The following is a 16,032-nucleotide window of genomic DNA, read 5'->3' as shown; positions in this document are numbered from 1 at the left end:
AATTCTTTAATAAGTCTCAACTCTACCAAAAAAAAAATATTGTAAAATATAATTTTTTATATATACTTTAAAAATATATCTGACAAAATACATAAATAATTATTATATCATATTTTACATCCAAAATAATGATTACCGGTGAAACAGAGTTGACTATCTGCAAAGTGCAAATTTAAAACAAGTATCATTTTATGTCAAAAGTAAAGGTCATTGAACTAGCTCGGTAATCTATTTAATTTGGAAATTGACATAAAAATCCCAGAGTCAAAATTGTTTCATAGCATGGGAAGTGATGCCTTTTAATTTCCCTTTCAGCACAACATTTCTTGAGTAGTCCAATTACCTGATGTTAGAAAAGGTTCAAATTTTAACATCATATCTTCAAAATATAGGAAGAAGAAAATGAAGCTTTATGTGTGGTATTAATTATTAAATATTAGATTTCATTATATTGGAGCAATTGGAATATCTTATAAAGATTAAGTTTTGCTTAATCAGGCATATTGACAAAATTATAGAGTCCATGTGCACACACAATCATCAAGTCTTCTTACTCATTAAATATTTGCAAATTAGATATAAAATTATTAGGGGTTAGGATCAAATTATACTTAGCTTGCATAACCTTCGCAAAAGATATGCTATTTAGAATTTGTCATAGAATATATATTGTATCTATTTAGCTTTATGAATAATGATATATCTCTTTGCCAACTTTCATCAAAATTATTATATGTTTTTAATTAAAAGGTTTGCTGACAGATAATTTAACAATTAAAAATACTATGTGACCAAGTTAATTTTATAACTAACTATCTATATTAACTAAGTGCAATCACAAGCTTCGAACCCCTTTATTTCTCTTTTCTTCATACATGTAACCTCTATGTCTTCTTTCTCCTTCTTTTCCTTTTTTTTTTTATTTTTGTTCTGTTTCTCTTATTTTCTTATCAATTTCACTTAAAAAAAAAAAAAAAAAAAAAAAAGTAGAGGAAAAACAAAAAATGCAAAACAGAGAAGACCAACCAAAAAAGTAGAAGAAGAAGAAAAAGAAAAACACAATAGAAAAAAAAAGTTTCTGTGTTATGTAGTAAAATATTTTGTATTTTATAGTAAAAAAAATTTTGTACTTTTTATTTTCTCTATGTAAATATTTTATATTCAATTTTACAAATTTCTATGCTTTTGTTACTAAAATTTCTATTTTTTTTATTTTTTTAATTGTAGGAACAGGTTTTCTTATAATAAACATTTGAAAGAAAACTACAGAAATTTTTTAATAAAACCACAAATTCTACATTTTTATTTCATCTCTTTGATGATAAACACATAAATTAAAAAAATGAAAAAAATTTGGATTTCTATGTTTATTAAAACATAATACACTATGTTTTGTTTTTATACAAATTTCTGTGTTTTATTTGTAGTGAAAAATTATGTATTTTATAATTAAGAATTCTATACTTTTTTATTTTCTATAGGAAATTATTTTGTGTTAACTTCATAAATTTCTTCTTTCAACTTCATAAATTTCGGTGTTTTTATTACTAATATTTTTACGTGTTTTTTTATTATTTTGGGACAAAATTTTTTTAACAAATGTTAAGAAAAAATATTAAGAAATTTTTTAAGGAAAAAGAAGTTTTTGTGAAAAAAAAAGTTGTACTTTTTATTTTATTTATTTTTATTTTTCCTCTTTAATGATAGTCTCAGAAAATTTTTTAAAGAAGAACACAGAAATTTGTGAATAAAAATACAAAAATTTTATCCTTTTTCTTCTTCCTCTTTCTCCTCGTGCTCATCTCCTTTCTACTACTACTTCTTCATTTTCTCTTAATTTCTTTTGACGAAGAAGAAAAATAAAGGAAAAAAAAAATAAACATAGAAGCAACAACAAAAAAAGGTTGCATAATTGAAATATGTGATTTATGCAGACATTTAGTGTGGATAATTATTTTAAAGACAATAAGCTATTGAACCAATTTAGTTTAACTTGAATATAAAAAAGACCAATTCACCTAGCACTATTATTTTAATAATTAATTTAGCAAACAATTTTCAAAAAATATAAAAGAAAAACGTAGGGGCTACTTGTTTAGTAGTTGTGAAAACGCTTTGCTTTAACGTTGGAAGGAAAACATTTTTAAATTATATCCAATGGTTTACCTGGAGTTTTAATTTTAGAGGTAGAAACCATTAGAACTTTACGTGAAAATTGATAACCGAGTGCAATTAGATGAAATTTTAGTCAAATCAGCCTAATCATTTAATATCTGTCGACTATCAACTTCAGGTGAAGTTGACTGTATCTGAGTTTTCACCAAATTAAAAACATTACAAGTAAAAGTGAAACAATTAAAAACCTCCTTTAATTTCCTTCTTCTAACCTCACCACCGTCAAAGCATTTTTGTCACAAGATCTTATTATTTCGTTATTTGAAGAAGATATGTTTAATCTCCATGCATGTGAATTGTGAAACCAATTATTGAGTAGCGGTTTGCTGGGACCCTACAATCATCACCATACAAACACAAAAATATCCGGAGAAGGATAATGGATTAATGGCGGAGGTGGATATGCCATTCCAAGCTTAATCCCCCTATAAATTATTGTTTAATGTAAGCGTAATGCTTTGTTCTATAACATTTTTTAATGAAGATTTTCTATTTTATAATAAAAATATCATGTACAAAATATATTTTTATCACAAATTTAGTTGTAATTTTTTCACTTTTCATCTCACTATTATATACCAAAAAGATTTCCTTAATAGTTAAACTTTCCTCGATGTTTTTTTTCGAATTAAATTCTCTGTATTCATGTGTACGTACATCTGTATAACTGTATATTGTGTAATAAAATATGACATGCGTGTTAATAATAAAGAAATAATTGATTATGATGATAATGCATGATTTGAGCTGATAATGACGGTGTTGATGATAAGGACATATTATTATTGTAATTGTAATAGAAGATTTGTTATGGACGACATATAATTTGTGAATATTTTATGAAAGAGAAGGTAGAAAAATAAAATAAAATAAAATACTAATTACGCTAGACCTAATTAATTAAGAGCTTGTTGATGAGCATCAAACTTAACAGCAATTTTTTGTAACATGTTGCAAAGGAAGAAACAAGCTAAAGGGGTGATCTGGGTGAAAGGGATTGCTAGTTACGTTGTGAAAAGGAGGTTAACTTTTATTTTAAGAAAATGGTGGATTTTGACTGAATGTGTGCAAGCCACACATGGATTAATAATAATAACATACAGTACAAAGAATTTAGAAACTTATTATTATTTTATGATTTTAGATCGGATCCTCTTATGGTTTGGATCGGCGATAATGGTGAAGGTAGAACTGTTAATTGTTTTCATATATCAAAATAATAATTAAAAAGTCAACTGCTATCTAAGTATATGTATTTTTGTTCTCGGCAAGAATAACAACACCGGCGTTATAATTAAACGAATATATCACGTTACGAATGTAATAAAGATTAACGTAAATACCATTAAAAATAAATAAATTTATTAATTCTGAAAAATTCTTAAATTATAACAGTAAAAATAATAATTAAAGAGAGTAAATGTCTAATAATAATTATATAAAAAATGTATAATAAAGAGAAAGAGAAACTCAAAGGTAACACATTATTCTTTCCACAACTATTATTCATAGGGGTGTCCATGGATCGGATCCGATCCGCATATCTGCGGTGTTTATCCGAATCCGATCCAAAAATTGCGGATATGGATCCGATTCGTAAGGCTTTCGGATCGGATCGGATCAGATCGGATCTGCACACTAATCGGATCGGATTGCGGATTTTGTGTTGGTATCCGCATATTTTTGAAAAAAGTATGTTAAATATTATTTTAAGAGTAAACATATTTAAAAGAATAGAAAAAATGAATTTTATTGATATTTTTTTAATAAAAATATGCTTTTAAAAATATTTTTATGTTTTGCGGATATATCTGATATCCGATCCGATCCGATCCGCAAATGTGCACATCGGATCGGATCGGATCCAACCTTAAAAGCTGCGGATATTGGATTCGATCCGATCCGATGATTTTAATGCGAATCGAATCGAATTTTTAGCCATATCCGATCCGATCCGATCTGCGGACACCCCTAATCATTCAAAAACACTGCCAACTTAAGCATTGAAATATTTTTGCAAATTGTCTTTCCAACCTAATTTCAATACGGCTCATATTAGAATTCTTAAATTTCGTTAATTCGTAATTTCTATAAAAGGTACGAACAATTTTATATTATTATTAAAAAATATTAGAGACCAATATTTTTTTATTAATAGAGTAAAGTATCGTTTTTTTCCCTAACATTTAGGGTAAGTCCCAAAATTATCCCTAACGTTTCAATCGTCCTATTTAAGTCCCTAACATTTTAAAATTGACTCAATGTTGTCCTGCCGTTAGGAATCCGTTAACAGAATTGACGGCAGGACAAACTTGAGACGATTTTGAAACATTAGGGACTTAAATAGAACGAAAACGTTGGGGACAAAAATGATACATAGAAATAAATTTTAATTTTATCTTTCAACAATATCAATTTTTTACTATACACAGTATTCAATTATTTTTTAATCACATATAAGTAAATTACACTTAATCATATTATTTTCATTCTAAATATATTAATTTTTTTATAATTTTACTCTTAAAGATTTTTAGTTATCATGAAATATTTGTAAAATAATTAGTATATAAACTTGCAGAAAGAAAAAATAATATATATACAATAAAATCTAAATTATATCTTTTGTCTTTAATGTATCAAAATTCTTTAAAATTATAAAAAAAATAATTTTATTTTGATAGGAGTTATAGCACGTGTATAATTTCCCTTTCACGCTTTTTGTCACTTTTCTGTTATTGCTGTTAGATAGTTAGTTGGTTGAGAAACTGTTGAAAGGGGCTGGAAGCTTCCCCTGCAGCTTCTCTGTTCTACCTCTCTATATAAGTGACCACTCTCATCACTGTATACCAATTTTGCTTTCAATCTGAGTTCAATCAATGAAATTCCATTTCTTCTCTCTGTTCTCTCTGTCAATACATTTTTCCCTTTAACTCTTCTTTCATCCAAATTACCTTTTATGGTCTGGTACCTTTCATGGTATCAGAGCATAGGTGCCATAGCTTCCGCAAAGACCAAGTCTCAAGAACAAGAAAACCCTAGCTTCTTACAATGGCTCAGGGATTCATCGCAACACCGATCTCAATGAAGCTGGATAAGGATAACTTTTTGCAGTGGAAAGATCAAGCACTCTCAACAATTGAAGGGAATGATATGTTGAATCATGTCACAGGAAGAGGAGTTCCTCGATAGTATGTAGTTGAAGACGGTGAAACTGATGCAGTGTTGAATCCACAGTATCAACAGTGAAAAAAGCAAGATGCGTTGCTCAAGTCTTGGCTCTTAGCCTCAATGAGCAAGCCGTTCACTACACGAATGGTTGGATGTACCTACACTCATCAAGTGTGGAAGAGGTTGGAGGATCACTTCGCCTCTCAGATCAAGGCAAAGGTCATGCAGCTGAAACACAAGCTCAGTACTCTTCAGATTGGAGCGTCTGTGACAGAGTATGTACTTTCAATTAAAGGAACTATTGATGCATTGGTTTCTGTAGGAGAGGTAATCAATGAGACCGATCATGTAAATGCAATCTTGCATGGTCTTACTGAAGAATATTCCTCAGTCTACACCTCTGTGTTAGCAAGAGCTCAAAGCATAACAGTGGCTGAATTGGAAGCCTTGTTGCTCGCACATGAGAGTATGCTCTCCAGGTTTAGAAAGCCTGAAGCGTTTGTACAAGCTAATCTTGCTCAATTCGCTAGAGGAGGCTTTAGAGGTGGCTTTCGAGGAAGAGGAGGAAGAATGTCTCGAGGAGGCAGAGGTGGAAGGTTTACTCAAGACTCCTCACTGCAGGAACAATCAAATGAAGGACAATTCCATAGAGGCCAGTTCAATCGAGGAGGTAGAATGCAGAATCCAAGAGGCTATACGAATGAGAAACCTCAATGTCAGGTTTGTAACAAAGTAGGTCATACAGCAAAAATTTGCTGGTATAGGTACAGTGAAGACACCTATGAAGGAGAGTATGAAAATGGAAATGGAGGATACAACAATGAAGGATATAGCAGTGGACACAACCAGGCATATAGCAATCAAAATAGATCATTATACAACAGTGGAAATAGAAGCAATCAGGCCTCTCAGCATATTTCTCAGCCTCATGCCAACTGTTGTAATGTACTGGCAACACCTGCCACAATTCAGGACCCAAACTGGTATCCTGATTCTGGAGCTTCTCATCATATGACTCACAATGAACAGAACCTGTTAGAAAAGGAAGAGCACTGTGGCAATGAGCAAGTCATTGTTGGCAATGGAATAGGTTTGCACATTTCTTTTGTTGGTAAATCGTGTATTAAATCTGATTTGAGCTCTAAAAAGTTATATCTTACAAAACTGTTGTGTGTGCCTAAAATTACCGAAAACCTGATGAGTGTATATTAATTTTTCTATGACAACCAAGTCTTTTTTGAATTTCTTGATGATAGGTGCTGCATAAAAACCAAAGACACTCAAGAGATAGTGCTTCAGGGCGTTGTTCACAAAGGCCTCTATAAGTTCACAACTTTTCAAAGCTTTTCAGAAGCTTTCACTGCATCAGTAGGAAATAAAGATAACTTGCTTGTTTGGCATGCTAGATTAGGACATCCCAACTGTAGTGTTATGTCAAGGGTGTTAAAATCTTGTCATATTTCACTTCCTGTAACCAAAATTGCTTGTTCAGCCTGCTGTATGGCAAATCTCATCATTTACCTTTTTCCCTTTCACAAACTATATACAATCATCCATTAGAACTTGTACACTCTGAAATTTGGGGACCAGCTCCTATTGCTGACAATAATGGACATTGGTATTTTGTAAACTTCATTGATGCCTTTTCAAAATTTACGTGGCTTTACCTAATCAAATCTAGAGCTCAATTAAAATAAGCATTTAATCACTTCCAACAAACTGCTGAGTTACAATTAAACACTAAACTAAAGATGCTGCAAAGTGACAATGCTGCTGAGCATGTGAGCTTATCAAAGCTGTTGCAGGAAAAAAGAATTATTTGCAGGTTTTCCTATCCTCGTGTTCACCAACAGAATGGAGCTGCTGAGAGGAAACATTGTCATGTGGTTGAAATGGGACTTACCTTACTTGCCAATGCATCTATACCTACCAAATTCTGGTGAGAAGCTTTTACTACTGCTGCAAAGTTGATAAACATACTGCCAACACCAGTCCTAAATGGAATGTCTCTCATTGAGAAATTGTTTAACAAAAAGCCCTCATATGAACAACTTCGAGTCTTCGGCTGTTTGTGTTTTCCTCATCAGAGAGCTTACAACAAGCATAAGCTGGACTTCAGATCCTCCCCCTGCACCTTTATTGGGTATGGAACCTCTCACAAAGGCTATACATGTCTCAGCCAAGATGGAAGAGTCATCATCACCCCTCATGTGGTGTTCTTTGAAGACCAGTTCCCCTATAGACAAGCAACAAATCCTGCTCACAATGGACATGTCTCAGATAGACAAGATACCTTACCTAATGTGCCAATCATTCCAACCATTCGAAGACTCCTTACAAGCTCAACTGGCAATCAGCCGTCTAACAGCAACACCAACAACCAGCAATCAGCAACACTCCAGCAACCAGCAGTCACACCCTCAATCAGTGCTACTCTTAGAACCCAAATGCCAACAACAGCCTCTTTAAGTTCAGTTTTAATTCCAATTAATGACATTGAAACTGTGCTACCAACCTCTAAAGAATCAGCACCTCTTTATCAAACTGCAGCAGTCAACTCTCACCCAATGATCACCAGGAGTAAAGCTGGTATAGTCAAGCCAAAGATCTTCCTTGCAAGTGTTGAGCCAAGATCAGTAACACAAGCTCTCAAATCTCCAGAGTGGAAGGAAGCTATGGATGTTGAGTATGATGCTCTAATAAAAAACAAAACATGGGAGTTGGTGAGTCTTCCACCCAACAAAGAAGCAATTGGCAGCAGGTGGGTATTCAGATTAAAGTATAATGCAGATGGAACTTTACAGAAGCATAAGGCAAGGTTAGTTGCTCAAGGGTATGCTCAAAAGCCTGGTTCAGATTTTACAAAAACTTATAGTCCTGTAGTGAAGCCTGTGTCCATTAGGCTCATATTATCTATTGCTGTATCCAAGTCCTGGGCAATTAGGCAACTAGATGTCAACAATGCTTTTCTTCATGGTGACTTGACAGAGGAAGTTTACATGAAACAGCCCCCAGGTTATGAACAAGGAGATCCATTGTTGGTGTGCAAACTCACCAAAGCGCTCTATGGACTAAAGCAAGCACCAAGAGAGTGGTACCATAAGCTGGCTGGTGGTTTAAGAGAAATTGGCTTTGTTGCCACCAAACCTGACATCTCAGTCTTCATTAAGGAATTCAGTGGACTAAAGACCTATGTGCTTGTATACGTTGATGATATCATAGTCACTGGAGAATCCCCAGAAATTGTGAGGGATGTCATATCAAAGTTGAATGCCAAGTTTGCCTTGAAAGACATGGGAGATTTCCATTACTTGGGAGATTTCCATTACTTTCTTAGAATCCAAGTGAATAAAACATGTGATGGGGGGCTAGTACTTACTCAACAAAAGTACATTGGTGAGGTCCTAAAGAAGGCTGGCATGGTGGGCTGTGCACCGTGTCACACTCCTTTGCCTTCCACAACAAAGATCACAACCCTTGGAGGATCAAGCTTTTGTGATCCACAGTTGTACAGGTCAATCATTGGCAGCCTGTAATACCTGACAATAACAAGGCCTGAGATATGTTACAGTGTTAACAAGTTATCACAGTTTGTGCAAGCTCTCCTAGAGTCTTATTGGAGGCTGGCCAAACGCGTGCTAAGGTATCTCAGTGGAACAGCCAGCTATGGCTTGCATCTGAAACAGGAGAGTTCCATGGGAATAACTGCATACAGTGACTCAGACTGGGCTGGAGATCCAGATGATAGGAAATTCACCAGTGGCTATTGTATATTTCTTGGAGCCAACCTAATCTCTTGGGCGTCAAAGAAGCAAACAGTAGTGGCCAGGTCAAGCACTGAAGCTGAATATAGAAGTATGGCAGAGGCAGTAGCAGAGTTGTCCTGGATAAAAACTATGATGAGTGAGCTGCAGCATCCCTCACCTGGGGCGCCAATGCTGTATTGTGACAATTTGAGTGCTGTTTTACTTGCTGCCAATCCCATCCTTCACTCCAAGTCCAAGCATTTTGAAATAGATCTGCACTTCGTTCGAAACTATGTCAACACAAAGACAATTCGAGTTAGTCACATTCCAGGCTCGGTTCAAATAGCAGATATCCTTACAAAAGCAGTTCCTTCTGAGAGCTTCCTTCATTTTCGAGGCAAGCTGAGTGTTTGTGATCAGCAACAAATCACCAGTCAGAATGACAACAACCAGAGATGATGAAGAAAGGAGCTGAAGTGTTAACTAATATTCAGTATTCAACAAAAGCAGATAACTAGAGATGATGATAGGAGTTATAGCATGTGTGTAATTTTCCTTTCACGCTTTTTGTCACTTTTCTGTTATTGCTTTTTGTCAATCAATGAAATTCCCTTTCTTCTCTCTGTTCTTTCTGTCAATACCTTTTCCCCTTTAACTCTTCTTTCATCCAAATTACCCTCTATGGTCTGGTACTTTTCATATTTAAAATAAAAATAATATGATTAAGTGTAATTTACTTAGATGTAATTAAAAATAATTGAATACTATGTACAGTAAAAAAAATTGATATTATTGATATTATTGAAAGATAAAATTGAATTAAAAATTATTTTTATGTATCATTTTTGTCCCCAACGTTTTCGTCCTATTTAAGTCCCTAACGTTTCAATATTGTTTCAATTTTGTCCTACCGTCAATTCTGTTAACCGATCTCTAACGGCAGGACAACATTGAGTCAATTTTAAAACGTTAGGAACTTAAATAGGACGATTAAAACGTTAGGGACAACTTTGGGACTTACTCCAAACATTGGGGACAAAAATAATACTTTACTCTTATTAATATGAATAAATATTTATTTTAATTTATATTATTAAAATTTAATTTTATAATTTACAATTTAGTATCAAAATATTTTTGTTTACTAAAATTTCTCGTTATTATTTAAACCGGAATCGCATGTGTTTATTGTACTGGTTTAACCGTTTAACCTAGTTTCACTTTCACGCCTTTGGATATCTCTCTATGCATAATAGACAATTTTTTTTCCTGGCTCATGTTTGAACTAGCAATATTCAAGATATATAATCAAGAACCAAGATAACTGAGTCTCAAATCTTCGCTTAGGAATAAAACTCTTAAGAAAAAGATAAGATATTTTTTCGTAACTAAAAGACAAGATATAAATCAACATATATAATCCTTACTAATCATTTTTTAAGAAAAAAACACATTAATCCTATGTTTTAAAATATTTCATACTTCATCCAACATCAAACACAAATAAATATTTAAAAAAAATTGTACTTTTTTTACTAAATAAAAAAAGATTTAATTAAAATTTTTTATTTAATATAGAGATTCAATTACAGACTTTTAAATTAAATTAAAAGAATTTACTGAGAATTTGATAAAATTATAAAAATTAACAAAATGATTTATAAAAAAATATCCTTGTACTCTCTTTATAATTAGAAAGAGGCTCTTATAATTATTTTTTACACAGTGAAAATCTTTTTTTCCTTTGTGTGTGATTTTTTTTTTCCATAAAATATGATGCCAGTTCCTTTTTTTTTTTTGTCTTATACATTACACAACACACACCCACTCACACACACTACTATTACTACTAACATGAGTTCTATTGCTGATTATCAAAGATAAGCCTCAACAGAATAATATTGAGTAAAATTAATTTCTTCAAATTTAAAAATGGTCAAATAATGAAAGTATTTATATTGAGCATTGAGAAAATCGTCATTTACCAATAATGAATGCCAAACATTTTATTGCAACCGGCGGAAGGGAAATATTCAAATGAGATTGAGATTGAGATTATCTCGTTCAATCACTACCAAGTTACAGTATGCAAACTGTCCCTAATTCTAATGTTTTATTGCCTCTCCATCACCTAAAAAAATATTGGATAACAAAAAATATTTGATGAGAAATCCTTGCAAATTCCTTAAGAATATTTAATGTGTTCCAAGAATAATCTTAACCACTGAGGTTTTATTTTCGGTGATTAAAATTAATCTATACATTAAATGTACTCAAAGAACATGCAAGTATTTGTCAATATTTGCAACGAAGGATTCACAACTAAACATATACATAACAACAATCACTTTACCAACTACTCGATCACAGAGAAATGCTACCTTGTTGCACTTTTCAGCAACCTCTTTTTTTTTCCCCCTTTAATTGCCTAGTATAATAATTTTAGGTGAAAAAGATATATCCTAATTGCTGATGAGAAGAGGCCCAAATGAATGTTGTGAATGAATTTGGAACAATTTGATAAAAATTTGCTTCATCTGAAGATCAGATTGTGGCATGTATTATCACAAGGGTAAGCACAATCGATGTCCTTAACGACAGCACGGTTGAAAAACCAGTCTCCAACTGCCAGAGCAATTGCCTGCAATTTTATTAATGCATATATATAGGTTAGAACTGAACACAGATTTTGTGGTATAAGAAAGTTTCAGATAACATGGAAGATCAAAATGAATAAAAAAGTATATCTCAATGGCAGTACCATGGAAGATCAGAAAAATCATCAGTGCATAACATTAACATACTACAATTTCTGATTTGGACCACTAACTTTCTGATATTCTGCTAATTATTTTAGTTAACCTTTCAGGATTTGTAAGCATAATTGATTTGACTTGCAAATCCTTTGGAATACATAAAAAAAATAAGAATTAATTTATCAGAACAAGGATGTTTTCGGTTCATTGTGTCAAAAATAAAATTTAAACTTCAAGACAATTAATGCTTTATGTAACTTATCAGAACTCAACAAACATCTAATTCAAAGTGGAAAATTGTGTTTGACGAATTTTTATTAACATAACAAATAAGTGGTGATAGCTTAGAAAAGAAACTAGAGATTAATAAAATTGCAATAGAATACCTTTTCCCTAATGACAGGAGAATTATCCGCAAACCATGTATCCTGCCTCTCAGATTGGCAGTGAGCAAAACATGAATTGATAAACATTCCATTCTGATTTGATCTTGAGAAGCCTTTCATAGAATTCAACATTTCATTCCTGAAACCTGTGCAACAGAAACAATGAATGAGTTACACACTGAATAGTTTGTCGGAACCCCTTTTTGCTTCTAACAAAAGCGATCTCTCAGGCATCAAACCACCTTGTAGAAACTGGATCTGTGAACCAGAACACCTATAATAATTTTTTCTACAATCATGCCAATTGCCACCTGGGTCCGCTGTTGTCGGAGCTAAGCTTGACTGGATCTGATTACAAGCAAAATATATCTGTTTAGTCTACAAAACTTGATTTAATGGATAAACACTACCAGAAATCATATCATATGACTCATAAGGAGTTAAGAGGACAAGCAGTACGAGACGAAAACAGACATTTACCTGCCATGAATCATAGGCAGTGTTGAGAATGAAGAGTGGGGTTCTTATACCGGCAATCAAGTTCTGTGGGAAGAAGCACTGAAAAAAAAGGGAGAGAAGAAGAAGAAACATCAATGCAAGTTTAACTCAGAGCAAACAACAATTATGGATCATTTGTGCAATGTGCATGTTCATTCATCTGAAAATTTGATATATCCAAATTTGCACACTAAGGGATATCAATGATTACCGATGTGGGATCAAGGTGATTGGTACAAGTACGCGGCAGATTCTTCTGCACTCCCTGCAATAAATGGACAAAAGAAGTTGATCATCATGCTGAGGAAGTTATAACCATGTCAAAAGACCAATTTGCAAAGCATACAGAATTCTCATTTGGCACATAATATTTTCATGTTAAACAAAGGTTTCCAAAATTCAGTAACTGCAAACAAAATGAGTTCTTTCTAAGATTCTGAAATAGCAGAAGTCCATAGTCAAACTTTCAAGAGTATATTGAAACAAAGTGGCAAGTTTATAATATATTTTTGCTTTCATGTTATAATAACTTGGTTTCCTAAGAAAAACAGTGATATACCTGCAACCCTACAACACCACTGAAAAAATCCCTGAGTGTATGTCCACCAGATACGTCGGTCCTATAATTCAGAGGGAGAAACAAGTAAACAAGTAAGCAGTTAATTTGAGAAAATGTCCAAAATGGTGCAGTCACGATGGAAATTGGCATTGATTGTATGAAATACCACCGTTAGCAACTTACGCATCAAGAAATAGCCCAGCATCACTGAGACACTTCACTTTTGTACTCCTTGGAAACAGACCTCGAAATTCGTCGCAGTGTATGATGGTAGCCAGGCCACCAGCTGAGCATCCAGAAAGTAGAGCCTGGAGTACAAAAGTTGCATTTAACTGGGAGTAGAAAGAAAGTATAATTTCAATATCAGTATATCTGCAGATATGAATACAACCTGCCGGGCAAAACGCATTCCCTTTGACATCAGATCCTCCATTGCAGCCATCCAAATGCGCTGTCCTCGGAATTGCAGACGTGCAGCCTATCTCAGTAGACAACATTCACTTAGTTTTGTGTGGTAACCCTTATTCTATGAATGTCGTTACCAATGTGTTATCTCCCACATATGTTAATCATACAGCTTTTTCACAACAAAATTGTGCAAATATACACCAAACTTGTATCCAATGGAAGAAATACTAGAGGACCAACACTTTTAGTGTAAAAAAAAGAGAGTTGACTGGTGTTGGTTCAAATGTAAGACGAAAACAAGGAAAAAGTATTAGCCACCTAACATCTTTCTTTGGGAAATTGGTGAAACCAGATACGACAGGTTATGTACTTAGATATACAATTTAAAGCGTGCTCTAGGAACATTTAGATTCACTTATTTTAGACCTTCATATATTTACAGAATCTCAAAGAAGCATGCCAAACTTAATTTCAAGGTAACCGCATTTCATTCAGTGGATTCACCTTTTCTCCACAGCAACAACTGAAATAAAAATCATTTTTATGACTCTGAGATTCAAACTCTACCTTATGTTCACCGTCCCCAGCAAAAGAGGCACCATCACAATAACGAATCTTCACTCTGTTCCAGTTGAAAAAATCTACAATCACAAACGAACAAGAAGTCGAACGAGATGGTTAACTCTATAGGTAGAAGAACAGGAAAACACAAAGGGAGCAGCAATCAAAGTAGTTCAATTGAATGGAAACCTGGATTTTGTTCAGCCTTATTGCTTAATATTCCTGTAAAAGGTATCTCCTTTTCCATGAATGCTGAAGATCCGCGCCGAGTTTTCTTGCGATAAATGCATGTCCTGACATCATTACACCATCCTCCTCCCTATCAAAGAATTTATACTCTAATATCAATAGAAACCTTTATAGTGAATACAATTATAAACAAACAAGAAGATACTGTTTTAACTCACAGAACAATTCACAAGAAACTAAGCTTAGTTGCAAAAGATAATGAAAACAGTGCACAAATCTAACTAATTGAATGAAAGATTATTATGTGATACCTCTAAATTAACGATCCAACTATTTGCTCCTGATCCATATCCTCGATGTAAATGGTAACCAGGCAATGATCCATCCAAACAAACTGTCAAAAAATAAAAAAAAAAAGAATCCAATTATGTAGATTCGTTCATTATAAAAAAAAATCTTTAAGCCTAAAAAATTCTCAGAAAACATTCCGAAGAAAGCACATTAAAATGAAGGCAAAAATAGATAAATAAATAAATAAAATAAAGAATCCTGCTTTCAGTAGATTATGTAAATGCTAAGCAACAGGCAATTATAAAAAAATGAGAAGAACGCACGGTTTCAAAATGTTACTTGAAAAGCAATTAAATCAATTTTAGAGTGAGAACATGGTTGCTAAGAAAATAAAATGTTTTAATTTAGTAATATAATTACAAGTTTTGAGAATAGAGAGTAGTGTACCTGCTCCTTGAGCAGCAGCAGTTTGAATAAGGGTGAGTCCTACCATAAGAGTGTAGGCAGCCCTTCCAGCTTCATGTGCCTCCAACAAGTTGAGATCACTTGCATTCACGTAACGATGCTCAACCGCTTCAGACGCCTTGCTTGACACAACAACAACAACAATGCCAAGCCACACAAGGAGGACCTTCATTGTTAAAACTTCAACTCCCAACTGTGGCATTAGGATTTAGGATTCATTTTTATGCAATGTGCTTTGCTTTCGTACCCTCTCTCTCATTTGGGGGGCTATAAATAAATAAATGAATCTCAAGGTTAGGCGGAAAAGGAATAAGACTGCCCCAGTTTAATTTTAATTACTGCAGTCTGCAGGTGCTTTTTTTTTAAACGATATACACCATTTTTTTCGTTGACCATTTTATTTAATTCAATATATTCAGACAAAAAATTATGCTTCAAATTTAAATTATACAAAAAAAAAATTTGAATTTGGACACTTAATGAAATAAATAAATGAATTATTAACTCGACTTGGTTAATGCGAGCGCCTTTCGAAGCGGAACAAATCTTAAAAGGTGTCTCTCTCTCTCTTTCCAGTTTCCAGTCTCAGGTTTGAGAGAGTGTGAGAAGGGGAAAAAGCTTGAAAGCATGCGTCACTCTCACAGACCGTCTCTCTCGCCCTTTTCCAATTTACGCACATGAAAAAAGAATTTGCAAAAAGGAGCAAAACCACTGTTTTTTTAGAGAGAAATATTTAGGGTCATAATTGAATTTTTTTAATAATAATAAAAAATAATAATAAACGGGTGAACTTAATTTAATTATGTAAAAACAAAAGTCGACCTTTT

The 16,032-nt window shown here is 33.2% G+C and overlaps 1 protein-coding gene across 1 annotated transcript; it reads right to left on the bottom strand.

Moving 5' to 3' along the window:
* Positions 1-11,044: 11,044 nt before the first annotated feature.
* Positions 11,045-15,479, bottom strand: LOC107465098 (pectin acetylesterase 12). Its single transcript, XM_016084087.3, has 12 exons — positions 15,188-15,479; positions 14,761-14,843; positions 14,450-14,579; positions 14,267-14,340; positions 13,683-13,769; positions 13,475-13,599; positions 13,292-13,352; positions 12,944-12,997; positions 12,715-12,792; positions 12,477-12,582; positions 12,235-12,380; positions 11,045-11,733 (listed from the first exon to the last, which is right to left on the bottom strand). The coding sequence occupies exons 1-12, from the start codon at positions 15,405-15,407 to the stop codon at positions 11,626-11,628; spliced, it is 1,272 nt and encodes a 423-aa protein (XP_015939573.1). The 5' UTR covers positions 15,408-15,479; the 3' UTR covers positions 11,045-11,625.
* Between the last annotated feature and the right edge of the window lie 553 nt (positions 15,480-16,032).

Source organism: Arachis duranensis, chromosome 9 (genome assembly GCF_000817695.3).
Source record: "Arachis duranensis cultivar V14167 chromosome 9, aradu.V14167.gnm2.J7QH, whole genome shotgun sequence".
Taxonomy (NCBI): domain Eukaryota; kingdom Viridiplantae; phylum Streptophyta; class Magnoliopsida; order Fabales; family Fabaceae; genus Arachis; species Arachis duranensis.
Note: the sequence above shows the minus strand (reverse complement) of the source record. Positions and strands in the feature narration are given on the sequence as shown.